The 20185-nt window shown below is 48.4% G+C and overlaps 1 protein-coding gene across 6 annotated transcripts in view; it reads left to right on the forward strand.

Annotated features, from left to right (window-relative positions):
• The window catches only part of LOC105895216 (CMP-N-acetylneuraminate-beta-1,4-galactoside alpha-2,3-sialyltransferase), a 38888-nt gene extending 24654 nt beyond the window's left edge, over nt 1-14234 (forward strand). For all 6 annotated transcript variants that reach the window (XM_042708924.1, XM_031574447.2, XM_031574448.2 and 3 more), the window contains 5 exons: nt 516-611; nt 827-1013; nt 7645-7791; nt 9051-9197; nt 12832-14234. In XM_042708924.1, coding sequence (XP_042564858.1) covers nt 516-611; nt 827-1013; nt 7645-7791; nt 9051-9197; nt 12832-12921 — 667 coding nt within the window. In that variant the 3' untranslated portion in view covers nt 12922-14234. The remainder of the gene's footprint in view (nt 1-515; nt 612-826; nt 1014-7644; nt 7792-9050; nt 9198-12831) is intronic.
• The last annotated feature ends 5951 nt before the right edge of the window (nt 14235-20185 follow it).

Below are 20185 nucleotides of genomic sequence, written 5' to 3' on the forward strand. Positions count from 1 at the left end.
AATTTTCACATTTCAGCAGACTCCTCAAGCCCCACATAACTTACCCTTTCATCTACAGGGCATTCGTTTGCGTCTTCACTCCGGTCGCTGAGACCTTATAAATCAGCATAGCTCCAATCTGCCCCATTGTTCATCAACATTTCTTTTCACCCCTTCATTTGTTTGACCCCCCCCCCCAGCCATTTAGTGACCTGCTAGTCAACCCGCAACCCCAGCAGCTCGCAGTCTGTTCCTGTCAGGCCTTGTCAAGCTCTCCTGTGATTAATGTGGGAAATCCACAAGTGAACTTTTCCTCTCTGTAAACACGCATCCTCATTGCCCCGTTGGAGATGTCACTTTCAAACCTCGCTCCGCCAGTGCACACCAAAGAAGGGAGGCCCCTGGACCAGTTGAAACTAAACAGTTTGAGAGAGGGGGCAAAAGCTACTTCACTTAGGCCTGACAACAACAACAACAACAACAACAAAAAATAGTGGTAGCTTTGGCTAATCTGTATGTGCTTGTGTTCTTTACAGCTTGAGTTGCAAAAAGTGCGTCATCATCGGAAATGGTGGAATCCTCTCCAACAAGTCGTTGGGCCCGGGGATAGATGAGTACGATGTCGTCGTCAGGTCAGTAAAACAATAGTGCTGTTGTGACTGGATGGTGATTCTGTTCTCGCCCTCAAGCCTACTCATCCCTTTCAGTCTTACCTCGTGGGTTTTCTCCACACACACACACACACACACACACACACACACACACACACACACACACCCCATCCTTAGTGGCAGAAGATGCATGTGTGTGTGCCGAGCTTTCTCATGCCTGTGGTTCATTTCCACAGACTGAATGAGGCCCCAGTGAGCGGCTATGAGAAGGACGTTGGCTCCAAGACCACCATGCGCATCACTTATCCCGAGGGAGCCATCCAGAAACCAGAGCGCTACGAGAAGGACTCCATCTTTGTCCTCTCTGCCTTCAAGCCTAAGGACTTCAATTGGCTCCGATACATGGTCTTCAAGGAGAAGCTGGTAAGGCAAACTCTCAGTAGGGGGCAGTGGTGTGCAGGTAGACGGCGGCACTGTTTGTGAGTTTGTTTCTGAGTGTGGAATGCAGTGTTGAAAGAGGGATGGGTTTCTGTCAAAGTAGTCTTTTTTTTTAATTTTTTTTATGTTGCCAAATCACTTTTAATTTGAAACTCCCAATAGCACACAATATTTAGGGCTGTCTAAATCATAACATTCATGTAATTTTTTTTTGGGGGGGGGGGGGGGCATTTATGGTTCCAATATGCGTGGTGGGACAAGTGCCAGCAGGTTGGTGATAAAGCAATCAGGCATTCGTCACACTGCGGTGGAGAGTAGCAAAGCTGTCTGGAGGCTATCTTAGGCAACTGGGCTTTTGAATGCGAACATCTTGTTTACACTCGGCTGAGGCTGGCATAGTCCTGCTCCCGAAACATGCCTTACCCAGCAATGTTTGCTGACATTCCACCGCCTCAGTAAAACACATCCATTCAGTGGATTGTCAGGGAGGCTTCATGGCTGCTGCTCTCAAAGGAGAAGGGGAGACCTGGCTCCCACGAGGCAGCTGCCTTTGTCTGACAGATAGTGTACCGTTTCTCCCTAGGTGAGTGACAGCTACTTAATGATGTGCTTAATTGGCAGGTCTGTGACGGTGAATAGACTCCTTATCTCCTCGAAGGGTAAAGAATGGCCGTTCGGTGAATCGGCTCCTTCTCTATTTCAGTGTGGGTTAAGTAATGAAAGCAGCCACTCAGTGATTCCCATCTGGCCCCAGTTTCTTTATCCTTATACTCTCCCTGCCGTGGCAAAATGTAGCCACCAGTGGCTACTGCAAGGACATTCCTGTGTTATCAAGGGATGCAATATTGTAACTTCGCAGACACTTCCATTCAAACTGTTTGTTCGTTTTGTCTGGGAGGAGCCACTTGCTACTCTTGTATGTGCTGAGTTTCATTAGCCCAACATTTGACCAGCGTTCAGGATGGAACAGGGTTATCGAAGATGAACTTCCTCCATCTCTTCCCGTCTCCTTTGAGGCTGTACTGTGGACAGTCATCCTGTTCCACGGTCGGCTCCTTGTACACTGTAAGAACATGCAAGAAATAGACTGCTCTGTTTAATAGCATATAAATGCACATCTCAGTCTATGGAAATAACTACAGCTCACACACCCTCTAGACCCTGCTGCATCCGAAGCAGGCAGATGGTCGTTTAATTTTTCTTTGTTTGTCTTTGCCGTCCTCGTAAAAAATGACAATCCCAGGCGCCCACATTTCTGTGTAGATGCCCAGTGTTTCGCCCCGTGGCAAAGACTAGGACCGCATACCACCTCCATTAGTCCATTAGAATTCCCACAGCATGGGAAGGGCCATTAGGGGTGGGCGAGGGAGGGAGAGTGGTGCATCCTCCTTCCCCACTAAAACCCACTGTTTGCTCCCTGCGGGGTTCGGGAACAGCGTCCGTAAAACAGTGTTTTGGTTAGAGATGGACCTCCTGCCCGTCTTGGCGGAGGGGACTAGATGGGTTAGTGCAGTGAGTTTATGAGTCATGAATAAGAAAGGGAGAGCAGCCCTGCTCGATCCCACTACAGCACTGGAAGATGGTGTGCGAGGGCAATATGCTATGCCATGCTATGCTGACATTGAAAATATTTGCAAAAGACTGTATTGCATAAATCATTAAATCTATGAAAATGTGAACACTTTTTGTGAACTAGTGTGATTGTTCCCTTATAAGTTACCATGCTGTGCCATTACGTCTGTTAATGCTGACATCTGAAGCACACCTCTTCACAAAGTTAGTCCCGTTAATTTGTTAGGTATGTTAGGCAGATGACTTACGGGCCAATATATTCCTTATTTACTTATAGAGAAACAAATAAAACTTGATGTCCAGAATCATATGTCTCACACAACCAAATATTGCCTTACTCCAACGCAACTGAAGTCAAAATGTATGCAGTCAATTCAGCATTCTCCAATCAAACTTGTAGAGTTTACAGAAGCCACACATGAAGCCTCGTGCTTCAAACCCCACACTCTTTGCTCTGCTTACACATTAATCCCCTTTGATTTCTTCGAGGAGTTTCCTAGATCTTCTCGAGTTTCCTTTCAAAGCAAGAATGTCATTTTGTGGGGCACAAGAAAACAAAGCAGCAAGACGTTCGACTACCATACTAGGTAGCAGAATGCTCTTCGCACACCTCTAACATGGGTGTTTGAGTATTTCATATTCAATTGTTTGCTATCTTTTCGCACGCATTCCTGAAAAGAATTAATTTCCCAGTTGGCCTTTGCCTCTTTAATACCATCGCATCGTGACTCGGTGCACGTCAGCCGGAGTAGAACACAGGCCCAAATTCGCCTGGTTTCAGCGAGACCTCTTTTCCTCTCCCCCCACAAACAAGAAGAAGAAGAGGAGGAGGGGGAAAAAAAAGAGAACAGTTCTTCAAACAAACTTGGCACAGCAAAGCAAGCATAAACAGGTGGCCATAAACACGCGCATGGCGTGGAAGATTGTTGTGTTCTTTCCATTGTTTGTTTAACGGGATGTACATCCCACGCTTTGAGCCGGTCGCCGTGAAGCCCAGAGTGGGGGGGGGGGGGGTTGGGCCACGACACGGTACGGATCTGTGGAGGACGGAATCTGATGCGCTTCGGTGACCGCTGGCTGCATGAAAGGGCTATGGGGTTACACTGCAGACACTCACCGTGTAAGGGAAACCGGGGATCACCTGGCCTGTCAACTGGATCAGCAGGCCAAGGGTGGTCCGGCCCTCTGGCTCACTTTTCAAACCGCCATAGCCGCGCAGGTACAAAGGCTGTGGAGGCAGTGGACCACGGGAGTCACGCTTCTATTCCACCGCTCCACTTTTGTCTGTTGGGACTTTGAACCATTGTCAAGCTGTTGTGCCCCATTTTATTGATGCGCATCTTGTAAGCTATATTTATTACACACTTGACCAGTTGATCACACTGAAGGAATACTGTGCTCTTAGGGTCCAAGGGTGCAATAGACCTGCCATTTTCCCTGCCATGACCCCCCCCCTAATCTATAACATAGCTCATGGTTTCCTTTGTCACTGTAAACTTTGACCATGTGGCTTCTCTGGAGTCCGCTGGGGTCAGGAAACAGTATGAGTAGATGCTGTGTGGGATACGGTCCAGTCTCATGATGATGATGGTGTGATGAGTACTGGACGTGTGCATACCCTCATCCTACAGACAAACCCCACCCAGTCTGCCCCCTCTGATGGCACAGAGCCCGAAGCTCAGAGGAGGGATGGAAAAAGGAGGACAGGGAAAAAGAGAGGAGGAAGGAGAGTGAGACAGAGGGCACGAAAGCCAGAGGTCACCCTTCATGACACACCACAAACTGTGACGATTGTCAGCGGGTATGAATGAGCGAGTGTGTCAGCCTCGCTGGAGACTGATGGTGCAAAGATAATGGCTCCGCCACGGCTTTCACCTCCAGGGGCTAGAGATTGAGTGATAGCATTGTCATGGGCCCGGCGCAAATTACTCTCATGTCCCCACTCCTAGGGAGGAGAGGCTACTCGCTGTTCTGTGGTTCCCCTAAAGAAGGCCAGCCCCCCCCCCCCCCCCGCCATTACAAAAAAATGTGTCAGATGTTAAGAATCCTTTTCAACTTGGTTAAACTACTGGGTAATCCAACAAAAAAAAATGGATGATGATGTCTCCTCCTTTGAGTGAGGCTTGTGGCCTTCTTTGAGTTGACTATCTGCAGGGGCCTGTGTGCTTCCTGTCAGCACTGCCAGCCTTACAGGGCTGCGGTGTAGAGTGACCCACTGAGCTAAGGGAGCACAACAACATCCGCCGCCTATTACTCTCCGCCACAGTGAGCCATTACAGAATGGCAAAGGCCTTAGCCCGTACTTAAGCATGGCGTTTGTGTGTGTGTGTGTGTGCGCGGCACAGTTTACTATGTTGTGCCTGTAGTCATTCAGCGGGGCTTAGTTACTACCAGTAACTACTCTTACAGAGCCGACAGGAATGCGCCGGCGGCCACTCCTCATTACTTTAATGGCCCCGGGTATATTGATACAGGGTCTTCCTTTTCTGCGTGGCTTTGTTTGCTCTTCTTGTTTTTCAGCGGCTTTAAAAAAAAAAAAATCCCCCTGGCCTCTCTTCCCTTTAGCCTGTCTGCGGGGGTATTGCTTTCAGTGCGCTGCAACAAGCACGCGTCACTTTTTCCATGCGTCGTGACGCGCCCGTTTATGCGTCTTGCTGCACTTTAAGGCTGTTGTACCGCGGCTTCAGGTTATTTCCACAAGGACCTTCACCCCCTCCTCCTCCTCCTCCTCCTCCTCCTCCGACCCTTCCCCATGCAGTAATTTGCGTACGGGGTTAGCTGATCTAATTATGTTATTGTTAATGGTGCCCATCAGGAGGGTGGGATGGTGGCCACATGTCAAAGCCTGGCAGCACTTATGGGTTTCTTTTCAGCACGTGGTTTTGATAGCAGTTATTTACTTGCGCTTTGTCACCCGGTCATTACCAGAAAACCACAAGCTAAGCACGTTGTGTGAAAATTGCTTGTTTACCGGGAGTTCCGCTACCTCTCCTTAATTTGCGATCCTCTTACTTGAGAGAAAGGGAAATGAGACGAGCTCGGAGGCCAGAGAAGGCAGTCGTTTTTGTTTGTTTCGTGGTTCAGGGCTTGGCGTGCCTGTCTACGGGAGTGTGCTGGCACATTTACGGAAGGAACCAGAGTCGAGATACATTTTCACTGGTGTCTGCCGTTTCTCCTCAGAGCCTTTCATCTACCTCCAGAATGCCTCTCAATCAAGCTCAAAGGCTCCACGGCCCCAGGAGAAGACAGACTCGTCATAATTTATCAACCCAACTTCTGTCTCCCGTGTCAGATGTGTAGATTAAACACATACACTAGAGGCAGTTAGATATGTAAAGTTATGGGATGATTAATATTCCTGAAGAGGAATTACCGGGCCACTTAGAGTTTATTTGGCAATTTCAGACGGTTGTCCCATCGCAATTGCAATCATCTGAAGTATTTCTATGTGTAAACCTCCCTCTTTAAGGGTTATTTAGAGAAGGGCCTTTCATGGCTACTGCACTTCAAATGTCATAAGTCAAGAATCCGTGTGGTCAGTGATTTAGATGTTTTTAAGCACATCCCTTTCCCTTTACCACGCTAGTCTCAGCGCTAGCATGTTCAGAAGATGAATGGTGTTTGTGGCCCATTTTCACTTCTCGGCAGGAGGTCTTTGAGGAACGCGCTCTGTTTGTACCTCAGGTATGTTCGCCGTCTATAAAAGCTGTGGAATCCGCGGGCCGCTGGCATCTCGCTCCCACTTCTTCCCCCGGTGTTTTTATAAAGTGGGAGCTTGTAAAAGCTGCCCACATGAGCTGTAAAACTACCTTAGCTGCCTGAGAGGAGGGCTCCACGGCCGGCCCAGCTGCGTGCTGGGAGACAGATGAGTCTGAATTAGTGGCACGCGTCCTGGCAGTACACCCCCAGCACCATGCCACACACACACACACACACACACACACACACACACACACACACACACACACACACACACACACACACACACCTCCTCTCGTGAAGCTGCGCTCTACTTGTTAAGCATTATACCAAATTCCCGCAAGTTGTTATCCCATTTGCTGCAGAGTTGTTATGATTTTAACACCTGATTATTTTGAACGGCCTGCCAAGAAATCTGTGCTCTGTGTGTCTGTGTGTGTGTGTCTGTGTCTCTGTGTGTGTCTGTGTCTCTGTGTGTGTCTGTGTCTGTAGCTGTGTCTGTCTGTGTGTGTGTGTGTGTCTGTGTGTGTTTGTGTGTCTCTGTCTGTGTGTGTGTGTGTGTGTGTGTGTGTGTGTGTGTGTGTGTGTGTCTCTCTGTGTGTGTGTCTCTCTGTGTGTGTGTCTGTGTGTCTGTGTCTCTCTGTGTGTGTGTCTGTGTGTATATGTCTGTGTGTGTGTGTGTGTGTATGTGTGTGTGTGTGTGTGTGTGTCTATGTCTGTGTGTGTGTGTGTGTGTGTCTATGTCTGTGTGTGTGTGTGTGTGTGTGTGTGTGTGTGTGTGTGTGTGTGTGTGTGTGTGTGTGTGTGTGTGTGTACGAACGTAGCAGGGCTGTGCATGTAGGCCGTGCAGGGCCCCAGTGCAGTACAGCACACCGGCCTGTCAGGGAGGCTCAGAAAAGCACAATAGCTTCCCTCCACGATTAAAGGTTGTGTTGATGTTCAGGCTCGCCCTTGGCACCGGGCCAGGCGAGATCAAAGCGTTCAGCTTGCCTCTTTTATTTGGGATATCACAAAAGCAACACTTTGAGTTATTTGTACAGGTGACTGGTGCATGGGGACTGCTCCGTGTCACCATCTCCAGCCTGTCTTGTGGTGAATGGGCCGCTCGTAGCCCGTGCTGAGTGATGTGCGCAATGTTCCTGATTCCTGGGGGTTTGCACGCTTCCACAGACGGGCTGGATCGGTTTTCAGAGGGATTTTGCTCTCGGTATGTAGTGCTTGTGGTTCTCAATGTGCCTGTCTTGTCTTTCCTCCTCTGTCCCTCTCCCTTGCTCTCTCTATCTCTCTTTTCTCTCTCTGTCTCTCTCTCTCTCTTTCTATCTCTCATTCTCTAATTCTCTCTCAGAGAGGCGTTGATGGCTACTGGAAGTCCATAGCCCGTTCGGTGCCTCGAGAACCCAGTGAGATGCGCATCCTCAACCCCTACTTCACCCAGGAGGCAGCCTTCCAGTTCATCGGCCTCCCATACAACAACGGCGTCATGGGACGAGGGGTGAGCGCAGTCCAGACATGTCACCCACCACCACCACCATACACACACACACACACACACACACACACACACACACACACACACCAACCCACCCCATCCTACCCCACCCCCCTCCCCCATCAGCCAGACCTCTGAAGGGTTTAAGCATCATTTAGGATTTACAATGCTGGTTTTGAGATTAACATTAGGGATAGTCCTTATTCAGGTTGCTCACGCCTCCTGAACCTCTCTTGAGTGTGGCTGAAGCCAAAAGCGGCAGATTAGTGTTTGGAATGTTGACCCATAACAGAGAGTCTGATTTTGACTCGAGCGCTCAATGTCACAGCCCCCATAGCCAGGGAGGAGTGGACTTCCTTATCCTTCTTTTGGTTTCACACAGTGACTCAAGTCACATTAGGGGCCAAGAGCTCTTTTATGCATCAGTGGTGCCCTTCGCTTGCTCTTATTGTGATTGGGGTCGCCATGGAGATGGGCTTTTGGCGGGTGGACTGGGGGCTTAAGGTGTGATGTGCTTCCTGTTATCGGTGGCCGCACAGAGCGCCTGCTGAAGGGATTAGCAGAGCCGCCGCCGCAGGCCTGCCGCAGATAAAGCCTTTCAGCGTAACCTCCATGGCCTGTACAGCTCTAACCACGTGTCTTTGTGTGTGGTGTGTTTCTGTGTGTGTGTGTGTGTGTGTGTGTGTGTTTTTCCGTGTGTGTGTGTGTGTGTGTGTGTGTGTCCCTGTGTGTGATGTGTGTGTGTGTGTGTGTGTGTTTCTGTGTGTGGTGTATGTGTGTGTGTGTGTGTGTGTGTGTGTGTGTGTGTGTGCACGCGCGCCTGTGCTAGAACATCGGTTCTGGAGATAAAGCTCATCCCCACACAGTCCGCTGATAAGTCTGTCACTCAGGGCATTGGGCTATCTCCACCCAGGGATGCTCTCTCCCGTCAGCCCTCATTTGTAGCCACTTGCTTAGCAGAGCTTTATCAGCGAGCCTGCTGGACTGGGTGCAGACGGAGCACACGCCAGGGGCAATAATCCTCCTCTCTGAGGGCTTCAGCGGGACCACATGGTGCTTTTCCCTGACTTCATTGAAGATTAGGCAGACCTCTGCTTTCAGTTATGACCTTTACACTTCCCTCGTCTGTCCAATTTTCTCCCCCTTTGGATTACATGAGATGAGATCTGACGATGAAAGACTGTCTCACAGTGGATGTCTTGTCTTTTTTTTCTCTCTCTCTCTCTCTCTCTCTCTCTCTGTCTCTCTCTTTCCCTTTGCAGAACATTCCTACCCTGGGGAGTGTTGCCATAACGATGGCCCTCCATAATTGCGATGAGGTAGCCGTGGCTGGATTCTGCTACGACATGAGCAACCCCCAAGCGCCTCTCCACTACTACGCGAAAGACAAGATGTCAACCATCAAAGAGGTACTCCACTCCGCTCCTCCTCCTCTCTCCTCTCCCCCTCACCCTCTCTTCCTCACTTGCTTCCCCTACGCAAGCGCCCGCCGTCGTGGCCCTCGTGAACGGCAAGAAAAGCGTCAAGTTTAAGTCAGCGCGCCCTTTGTCCTCGTGGCAGGCTCGGGGTGACATTTACCCAAAGCGCCACCGTGATCTGTTCAAGATGGCACAGTTGTGAGCAGCGCAGCGCTCGCCTCCAGTAGTCTGAAGGCATCTGTGGGACACGGCGCCCCACCGGAGGTCTCAGAAGGGCATTTTTGACTCGACGGCACTGTTGGCCTCAGACCCGAGTGCCTGTGCGCTGAGACAAAGGGACAGACGTGTCCTTATAAAGGATGACGGGCACACTGAGGTATTGTGAGTGCCACCCCATTCCAACAGCCTTTGAGCATTTGTTTAAAATGATCTTTAGGTCAGCTTACTGAATGGTGCTGTGCTTGCTTTGCAGTGCTTTGTAACCAGCAAACCAGTTTTACTTGTCCCTTTTTTTAAACAACAAACATAAAAAAAAATAATGCAGATATGAATGGAGCGTGTTTTCTGAAATGTCTGATTTCAAGCGGTTTAACATCAGGAGCTGCACTAGCACTTGCAATAGTGTATAAGTCCAGTTCAGGGTCTTTGCAACAGGTAGGAACAGGTATGTGACCCTGCTGTTGGGGCCCAGTGTGCGTGCATAGCAGCGCTGAAACGCCCAGGGAATCCCAGTGCCTCACTGATGAATCACCGGCCGAATCACATGACCGCAGCCACCATCTTGTGTCGGTGCCCTTACAGGAACTGCCTTGCCGCCCACTCACGCTCCAGACCGCTGGAACATCAGCCGCTGTGTTAGCATTCCGCGCTAAGTGTGTGTGTGTCTGTCTGTCTGTCTGTCTGTCCGTGTGTGTTCAGTGCCTCCGCCTCTTTCCCTCCCCCCCCCCGATGCGTCCTGCTGTTTAGCTTTAAGAGTTTACCCCGGCAGGGAGGAAGTTTATGTTGACCTTTTTCCCTGGGAAAGCACTCCATCTCTCTCTCTCTCTGGTCTTTTATGGCGACGCTTTACTTTCCCCTCCACGGGAGCGGGAAGGCTCGCCCCGGTAACAGGGGGCTCAAGAGCCCCGAGGAGCCGCAGGGGTGTCGCTCATGGAGATATGAAGTGTGTGTCTGTGTGTATAAAGAGAGTGCGTGGCCACCTGATCCCTGGCTTAAATACACAGGTCGTAAATCACTCTTAGCCAAGGGACTGCCGGGCTGGAGAGCGCACTTCCTTAGCCCCGTCATGTGATCCTGCGCTGCCCCCAGTGTCATTGCACCCCCCTGCCCCCTCCTCCTCTGCCTCGCCCTGTGCCTCTTACTCTGTGTCTGTGTGTGTCTCACTCCTCCTTGTCTCACCCTCTTACTCTGTGTCTGTGTGTGTCTCACTCCCCCTCGTCTCACCCTCTGACTCTCTCCTTCTCACTGCCTATCTCTTTCTCTACATTCTTACACCCACACCTCGCTTCACCCTCTCTCTTTCTTTCTTTCTTTCTTTCTTTCTTTCTTTCTTTCTTTCTTTCTTTCTCTCTCTCTCCTTACACACCCAGCCCTGATCTTGTGTCTCCGTTCACTGTGACACCGGCCCACCTCTCAGCTCCAGCTTCCAAGCCTCCCCTCCTGAATTATTCAAGGACACTTATTGTTCTGCGCCTAACCCAGGGGCAGGGGATGGAGTTCCAGGCGCTCGATCTGTGATCCTGCAGACCCGCACATGAGCAAGGCCTGTGCGGACCTGCTACGCACCCCCTCACCCCCCCCACCCCCCATCCCCTGCAACCCAAGCGCATGGGGGGGCCTCCCAGCTCATCGGAAGCACTTGACTGATGGCTAGTTCCACTGTTTATGTGCCAAAACAGGAATGAAACGGTCATTCATATCATGTGTCCTGTGTCCTGGAGACACTCTGTCTATTGAGTGCCGCCCTAGTTTGCTTTAAGATATGAAGTCAAAGATAAAGCCTCTTCATGTGCTTAAGAACAAAAAAATGGGCTCTTCAAAAAAAAAAAAGCACTCATTAAATATTACGTACTGACTTTTTAAACTACTCAAACATGTTCACCACATTTTAAGGACCATACTCCCATTAACAAGCGAGTGAAGTGTTTAGTCGTGTACTTTTGTAGGATGTATGGAGCAGATGGAGGATAACGAGGTGAAACTGCGAGCGAGTTCAGGTGCCGGCGGTGAGGAGCGTGGAGGTTATCGGAGCAGAGGGGTTGAAATGGGAGAGAGCTGATAATCCCGGCCTGGGGCAGGGGCACTCGCTGTGGGCTCGATGGGGCTGAGCAACACGCATCCCTGGAGGGGCTGCGGGGGGAAAGTGACAGCGAAGGTGCTGGCAAGCATGTGGAATATTGTTGGCCGGGGGCCCAATCGGTTGCCGTCAGGTGCCAATCAAAGCGTCTGTCCCTGCAGGCACACCGCTTAAATGCTAAAGTCCACCAGCACTTGACACACACACATACACACGCATACCCACACTGAAGCATACACGTAGGCAAGAACACACTCATGCAGGCGCACTTGTTCATTTTCAGGGCTTATAATGGTCATTTTTTTAATCCGCAGGCAATTAAAAACTTTGAGCTGTTGGTTTGTTAACAGTGGTTTGGAAAAGTTTGGGTTGTAAAGTTTGAGTAAACTTCCGTCGTCGACGGCAACAGCTGTATTGCTGCTGAGTCATACAAACAGGCTATTCTCTCTCTCTCGCTCTCTCTTTTCGCGTTGCCCTTCACTTCAATCACTTTCAAAGAGTCACCACACCTCATGATTCACCTGCTTCCATAAGCACGCATACCCCACATGCTTGCGACTATTGTCAAGATGACGGCTATTTTTCCAACTCTCTCTGTTTTTTGTGTGTTATTACCATTATTAGGATGATTTTCTCTTTAAACTCTTCCAGACTAGTAGCTTTGTGTTTTCCCTCCGGCTTTTGTCATTCCAAGTGGTTTCACCCACAGTGGAAAATGCTCCGCAGTGTCATGAAATGCGATTGGTGCTTTCATGAGCGAAATGAAAGCCCCAGATCAGTATGTTAAGAGCACTCCCCTATTGTGCAACACAATGGACTCTTGACTTGAAATGCTTATTTACTCAGAGACGATCCACAGAAGCAGCTTTTGTGTCCGTCACTCCGCAGAGGGCTTAGGGAAGGTGTGTAGTGAAAAGCTGGATGTGATTGTGTGAGAGCTCTTTGAGATGCCATAATAGGTCTGGTGTCCTCCCAGGAGGCCGTGCAGCTACTAAACACATACGTGTGTGTTTGTGTGTGTGTGTGTGTGTGTGAATTCCTCTCTTGAGCTGTGTTGTTGTTCAGGGTTTTCTCCAGGTTTCCATATTTCCACTGATGGACTGGGCTCTGTTTTAGAGTGTGGGCCACTGGTTGGTCTTCCTGCGTTCTGTTCTTCTGCTCTAACATTGAATCTCCATCACCCACACACACTACTTCTTCTTCTCTCTCTCTCTCACACAATCTTCTCAGACACATTCTTCTTCTTTCTCTGGCTAAAACACACACACATGGGGGTCATATGAAGACTCCCTCGTCTCTGATTTCGTCTCATTTGTTTCCCTCCCACAGTCATGGACACACAACATAGACCAGGAGAAGAAATTCCTGCAAAAGCTGGTGAAGGCGGGGGTCATACAGGACTTGACCAATGGTATCTGAGACAACCCCCCAACCTGCCACCAGCACCACCACCACCACCCGACCCCGGCCCAGCCCAGCCCAGCCCCTCCCTTTGTTGACCTGAGGAACGAGGAGCCCCAGAGGGGACAGCAGAGCTCAGTCTCCCCCCCCCCCCCCTCCCCACACCCTCAGCCTCGCTGTCCCTCACACAGGCTTCTCTCACAGTACTTTTAACCCCCCACCCCCACCAGCCCTGGACTTCACCTGCTCCGCTCTGTGGCAGTCCTATCTGTGTTTGGGTGGGTGGTGTTTGGGTGTGGGGGTGGTTTGGTGAGCAGCTAGGAACCAAAGGTCCACTGCCGCACAGCCAGTAGAGACGGTGATAAGAGGCCGGTCTGTGCCAAACATACCTCCGGAGGAAGCGCTTCTCCTCCTATGTGCTTGAATGTATTCACAACATAAACATCAAAGAGATACTGGAGGTGTTTTTTTTTCTTATGTATTTTTTTTTTTTTTTTTTTTTAAGTGTTTCAGTATCCTCTGGCTCAGTTCTGCCGCAGAGGAAAGGACCGTCACCGTCCTGAAAACACACACACACACACTCATGGAGAATCACATGGACACACAAACTCATATACACACACGCCTTGTAGGAGGACCGAACAGGTGCAGGCTTTCATGAACCATGCACCCTTGCCCTCCTCCTTTAAAAGTGTTTAAAATGTTATTTGCATTGAGAAGCTGCTTTGTTCTCCGCTTCCTTTGATTTCTACCTTTTTCTTTTCTTTTCCAGAGCAGTATTGGGAATCATATTTAATTTTACGATTAAGTGCTGAGGGTATGGTTTTTGTGTGTGTGTGTGTGTGTGTGTGTGTGTGTGTGTGTGTGTGTGTGTGTGTGTGTGTGTGTGTGTGTGTGTGTGTGTGTGTGTGTGTGTGTGTGTGTGTGTGTGCGCGCGCGCGTGCGTATGTTTCAGCCGTTTGCGTTGTCTGTGCTTCTTGTTACGCACATGTATAATGTTTCATATCATTTCTGCTGAGAAACTTTGCTCTGATATTAAATGAGCATGTTTGATTGTGATTTTCCACTGTACCCCTCGCTCTGTTGATTGGGTAGATTTACTGTATACAATGCTCAACATGATTTGTTTCTTTTTAAATGTTTATTATTATAGAGTGGGAAACCTATTCCCTACAATTAACCTGAGAAATGCAAAAACAAGTACACATGCCACGAATTCTGAAATTATCACTTGTTCTGCTGTCAGTTCTAAAATTGATTTGCATTGCAATATGTCGCAGTATTTGAGCAAGGGGACAAAGCTTATTAAAAAGACTCAGTATTTGATAATGCTTGGCTTTCTTTTTGTCCTTCTTCAAGAGCCTCCCACTACCTTACACATATTCTGACATTTGATATATAGAATATATCTGTGTAATATCAAAGAATAAAATGATCATGTGCTAGTGATATTTATTTCACGTCTGACATGTGGTTTAAATCTAGCTCTTACTAGAGGTGTCTTCACACTTTCGATCTCATGGCCTATACTTAATTTCTATGAATGCAACATGTGACGGTCATATTCAGGTATTTTGGTGAATGTTTATTACTTCATACTGGCGACTCCGTGTGAAACGCTATACCATGTGTACACCAACTTCCACTCTAACTATCCTTGCATTAAAATGGCTTTAACTCCATGACTGTCAATGCTATTGAACCCCAGTTAGCCTTCAGTGTAGCTAGGCTTGTGGAGTTAATGGTGCTGAGCCCTATTTGCTTTCCAACATGTTTCTTCGATGGATCAAGAGGCCCAAGGTTAATTCACTGTTTAGAAAGTTATGAGTGTGCAGTACACAGCGAGTGCCTTATCCAATTAGGAAATACTAATTGCAAGCACCCTCTGAGAAAAGCCAGCTTACATTTTGCCCAATTTGCTGCCCTCTCACCTAGTGTAATGTGCCAGATGTATTTCTGGCACAGAACAAGACTTTGATTACAACCCAATCTACCTCTCACTTTAAATCCAAACCATATCACCAACATTATTTCTGGAAGTATTTTGTGTAAACACTTATCCTAGGTTATAGGCCTTTTAATAATCAGGTATAAATCATCTGGTTCAAATTGGATCCAGAATCTTGCTTGCTTCATGTATCCCAATTGTTTTCCATGTTAAATTTGCTTTGATAATTAAGCCTGATTTTCTGCTGTCTGCATATCTATAGTGATTTCGGACGAGCCCAGTGGACTGAACTTTGAGTTTTTTTTGTTTCTCTTTGTTCCTGACAGTCCCCATCAATCTTTGGCCCCGTGTTTTGGTGTGCAAGTAAGACGATAGATAGGAATCTCTTTTGGTCAAAACATCTGTATCCTCTCCAGCTAGTACATGGAAAGGCTATGATTGGGTCATGGTCTTCAGGTTACCTACCTTTCACATTTATTCAGCTAAGACCCAAACCTGCTGCACTTCATCTCTTAAGACCATGTATGTAAATTATATTCATTTGTTGATGGATTTAAGAGCACTCCATCAGTCTTTGCTGAAAAACTCAAATAGTTGATTTACCATCAGTACCATCAATAAACAGAGCTTGTTTATGAGTCGGCGTGGGGGATAAATACGATGCATTCAGTGAGTCATCCGCGTGCGATGGGGTGTTGGCACAGTCTTTGTCCAGAAAGGTCAAAGGCGAGTATTAAAGGCTGTTCAAAGGTACAAACATTCATGGTTCTGCGAAAGATGCCGTTCCTGGAATACTGTGTTTATTTCACATATCCACAACACACCCCAAAATCTCACAGTCTTATCTACTCCCTAGTATTACTTGACCCAAAAGCTATCAGATCATTATGTAATTACTATGAGACAGAGTGGAGTTGTTTTTGAAGTCCCAACATTCAAATCGTGTATAAACATCTCTCATAAATATGTGGATAATGACTTAATTGTTATCTACACGGTCGGTTTGTTGGACCGCATCCAACTCGGTTCACCTTGTTCTCATATTTGGGTTCTGAGTAAGAGGTGCTGGAAGGCTGTCAAATATCCTCCTGGTGCCTGAAGCTGAAGCGGAGAGCTGAGCCAGCCTCTGCGGAGCGGAGCTGGGTCAGATCAGGCTGGCTTTGTTGGCCCCGGCACTTGAGTACACATACCTCAGCCATCAGCTTGAGCTTTTTCAACTGCTAACAGGAGGTCTTGAAGTTTAACTGCACTCCTCTGAGCCTATCTCTGGGGAGCCATGTCAGATTCTAAGACGCATTAAAGTGCAGAATGAATCATTAACAGCAGCTGACCTCAGGCGGTCGCGCATCTCTTTTATGGTCTTTACTGGCCTGTGTGTAAATATCCGTTGCAATGAGGGGGATTTGGAAAATTATGTAGCCTTGTTAGGAAATTGAATTATTGATTGATGTAATTGTCATTAAAAGACTTAAACAAATGACTCTCAAAACAGTGGAAATGTTGATCAGGCCCATTGGACAAATCTTAAATTGCTACCAAATGCCATTCTTCATCATTTCATCGTTTTGTCTGACTGGTCAGACTGTCACCTTAGTTTTCTTTGGTTTGAATGGTCAGGAGAGTCTGATATTGTATCTGCCTGTACAGCCCCAGACTGTTTCACAAGGTCCATAGGTCCCTCGCTGAAAGTGGAGATTTCATTTTTAACTCCACTCAAGCCTGGCCTCTCAGCCTCGTAATAAGGCTCTGCGGAGGGCCTGTAGGAACATTGAATCATGCTGCCTTTTCAATGTCCAAACCAAATAAGTGTGAGTGTGTGTGTGTGTGTGTGTGTGAGTGTGTGTGTGTGTGTGAAAGAGAGAGAGAGTCTGTGTGTGTGTGTATGTGTGTGTCCTTTATTTAGTTTTGCTTTGGTGTAGTTATATTAACATCTGCACTTGATTGCTCCTTGAAACTGTAATTCCGTGTAGGACGCCAGTAGTTTTAGCAGGGGGATTCAACGCCTCCATTTTTGGGTAAGATTATAGTAGATTTCATGTGTTGTAATGATGCATGCAAACGGTAAAAATTCAGAACTGAATTAAATGAACAGTCTGATCAGGTTAACCTTGGGGTTGGAAATCCTGGCAGTGCATCTTTATTTTGTAAAGCTCCATTCAAACAGTCATAGACTATTTGCTGAGTCTTATCAAATGAAACTGCCCTCTTTCTCAAAGACGAGTAATTGAAAGGCAACACTAATTTTGTGTATTACTTAAAATTGTTGATCTTGTGTTAAAGGTCATGCATGCCTATAACTTGTCACTGCACGTTGCAGTTTGCGATCCATGTTCTAAACATTTAATGTGCATTGAGTGCAGTCTGCAGTAAATAGCAAACAGATTTAGAAAGTGTGTGAGATCACAGACAGTTCAGCTATGGACACAACAGGCAGGTGGCTCCTATTTAAAGAGGATCCTTGACCTGGACATGCTCAGAGGTTTGGGGAGGGAGGCCTGGAGGGAGACTGAGTGTGTGCGTGTGTGTGTGACGGTGTGTGTGCGTGTGTGTGTGTGTGTGTGTGTGTGTGCGTGTGTGTGTGTGACGGTGTGTGTGTGTGTGTGTGTGTGTGTGTGTGTGTGTGGAAGAGGAAGAGGGGCCTGGGACGTGAGCAGACAGGTGGTCTACTCCATGTAGGTGGCCTCCCAGTGACAACACCATCACAGAAGGGTCGCTGGAGTAGGAGGAGGAGGGTCTTCACACTCCACAGCCCGGGGCCCGTCTGGTTTCAGTTGCACCAGAGGATACTCTCTCTCTCTCTCTCTCTCTCTCTCTCTTTTTCCTCTTTTCTTTTCTTTTGTTGTCTTCCCCTTTCTCTCTCTTTTTATTTCTCTCCATGCCCCCCTCTTATTCAGCCTCCGCGGTGCCTCACGCTGGGCCGAGGAACCATCGCTTTTTAATTAAGTTCTGAGCGAGACACGGCCCTCCTGTCCGCTCGCTGTGTGCGCTCACCAGGGACGGCCCAGAGCCTCAGAGGGGGAGAGCCTGCACTGCCTCACCTCCCTCTCCCCTTCATTTCCTCTGACAGTGCATCTGTGCCGGGCTCAGACTCGGACTCCAGTCCGGGCTCTCCCCACCCTGCCTCAACGCGGCTCCTCAGGAAAAGGGAGTGCCCCCCCCCCCCCAAATAAAGAAACGGGAGGCATGGGAACCTATGCAGATGGGAAAATATTCCTCGCACCCGCTTTTCCCAGCTCTGTCCACTCCCCTGCTGCATCTTTTCCCACACACACACACACACACACACACACACACACACACACACACACACACACACACACAGAGGCACACCCTCCTGTACACACACACACACACACACACCTACACACACACACAGACGCACATCCTCCTGTACATACGCACACACACACACCTACACACACACACAGACGCACACCCTCCTGTACATACACACACACACCTACACACATACTGTTAATGTGGCTGGGGCGCACTGGGACATTTGATGTCATGCTGTTATTCAGCGTTCTGCAGCTGGGGCCTCCCGTGCTGCTGCGGCTCCAGAGTGGTGTGCCGAAGGTGTATCATCTTTCAGTCTCGGACCGGGACGAGAGCGTGACCAGCGCCACAGCCGTCTCACAGCACAACCATCCCACACACACACACCAGTCTGGGTTCAGTCAAGCCTAATGAGCCTCTACACTCATGACGAGCTTTCATGAGCGTGTTTGTCTCGTGAAGTCTGAGAAACGGGCAAGTCATCGACGGCGAGATGTAGGCTGTGCCGTACTGGATAATTTCGAAACTTCACGATGATCAACGTACATTATCCGTATCCCCGAAGATCATGATGATTAACATCCATTATCCATTATCTAAGGTTCAGCGCTGGGATTTAACAGTGCAAAATATTTGGACCGATCGGATCATATGGGGGGGGGGGGGGCTTCTAGTTGCTGTTATCCGTCTAACGCTGCAGCACTTCCTGGTGTTTGTGTGCGCCTGCTTATTTAGAGAGCTAAATATAAAGCTCAGAGGTGTGTGTTATGTTGTGCTGGTTTACACACAGCCTTTCGGAGAAGAGCAACCTGATGTTCCTCTCCGCCACCAGTCGCCGAGGGGCCACAAGACGGATCGGGGAGTTTTGCTACGCCGGTGTTTAGACAAAGGCCTAAACAGACTAATGAAGAGATCAAGAGGTGTTTGAACCGACCCTTCAATGTGAATACCCCATCTCCTTCACGGTGTGTCTCATCAGTGACTGTTTATGGTAGATCCAAGCGTCCACATGACAGATGGCATCAAAGACAGAAGAGGCTCTTATTGCAGTTTAACACGTTACATGTTACTTTATGATCCATACGCGTCCTGCAAATTCAACACCTAAGCAGAACAGAGTTTCTGGGTTTGTAATAAAGTATTTGCTTATGTTTGAAGCCGTGTAATAAAAACTACAGCTGTTTTGCCTTGAACTCTGTGTGCACAGGGTGACTGTGTCTCTTTGGCCAAATGCAGCCGAGACTTTTGCTGGTTACTGTTGGTCTCAGTCTAAGATGGACTCAAGACGGACTTAGTTTCTCTGTTCCTCCCCTTAACACTTTATGTCATTCAGTCAGCAAATGAATGAATTCAATTTGTTATTTGTCGTCTGCAAAAAAAACAGGAATTGATTGGCACTGCAGTGTTGTGACCCTGTCAAAAACTAAGCTGTTTTTGAGAATAAGGCTGTAACTGAATATTTGACAAATGATCGCCCTGAGCAGATTCCTTCTAGAGGCTACCAGTCTGTGTGTGTGTGTGTGTGTGTGTGTGTGTGTGTGTGTGTGCGTGTGTGTGTGTGTGTGTGTGTGTGTGTGTGTGTGTGTGTGTGTGTGTGTGTGTGTGTGTGTGTGTGTGTGTGTGTGTGTGTGTTTAAGTCACTGGAGCCCATTAATGACGGACACGTTTTTGTCTAGGGAAAAAAAAAGGACAAGTTTAGGCACCCTTGGATGGATGGATGGATGGATGGATGGAGGAGACAAGCGAATACGGCAACTTTGTCATGTTGTACAGGAATGCTATCCCTGGACGGAATCCGGCACCACCATCAGCCTCACCACAGGAACTGGATACTGGGATCAGCAGGGGAGCCTGGGGCATAAGTGGCCACCCAGGGCCTGGATGACCACAGGGATGAGCTGGACTGGCAGGCCGAGCGGCAGGTCGACCACACGTCACTGTTCTCCAGCTGAACACTGGGTCCAGTGTCAGGTGGTCAGGTGGTGACCCTTGATCCTTGGTGTCTGGTTCACTCCCAATTTCATGCTCTGTTCTTCCATGGACTCAAAAAGGATG

This window comes from Clupea harengus, chromosome 10 (genome assembly GCF_900700415.2).
Source record: "Clupea harengus chromosome 10, Ch_v2.0.2, whole genome shotgun sequence".
NCBI lineage: Eukaryota > Metazoa > Chordata > Actinopteri > Clupeiformes > Clupeidae > Clupea > Clupea harengus.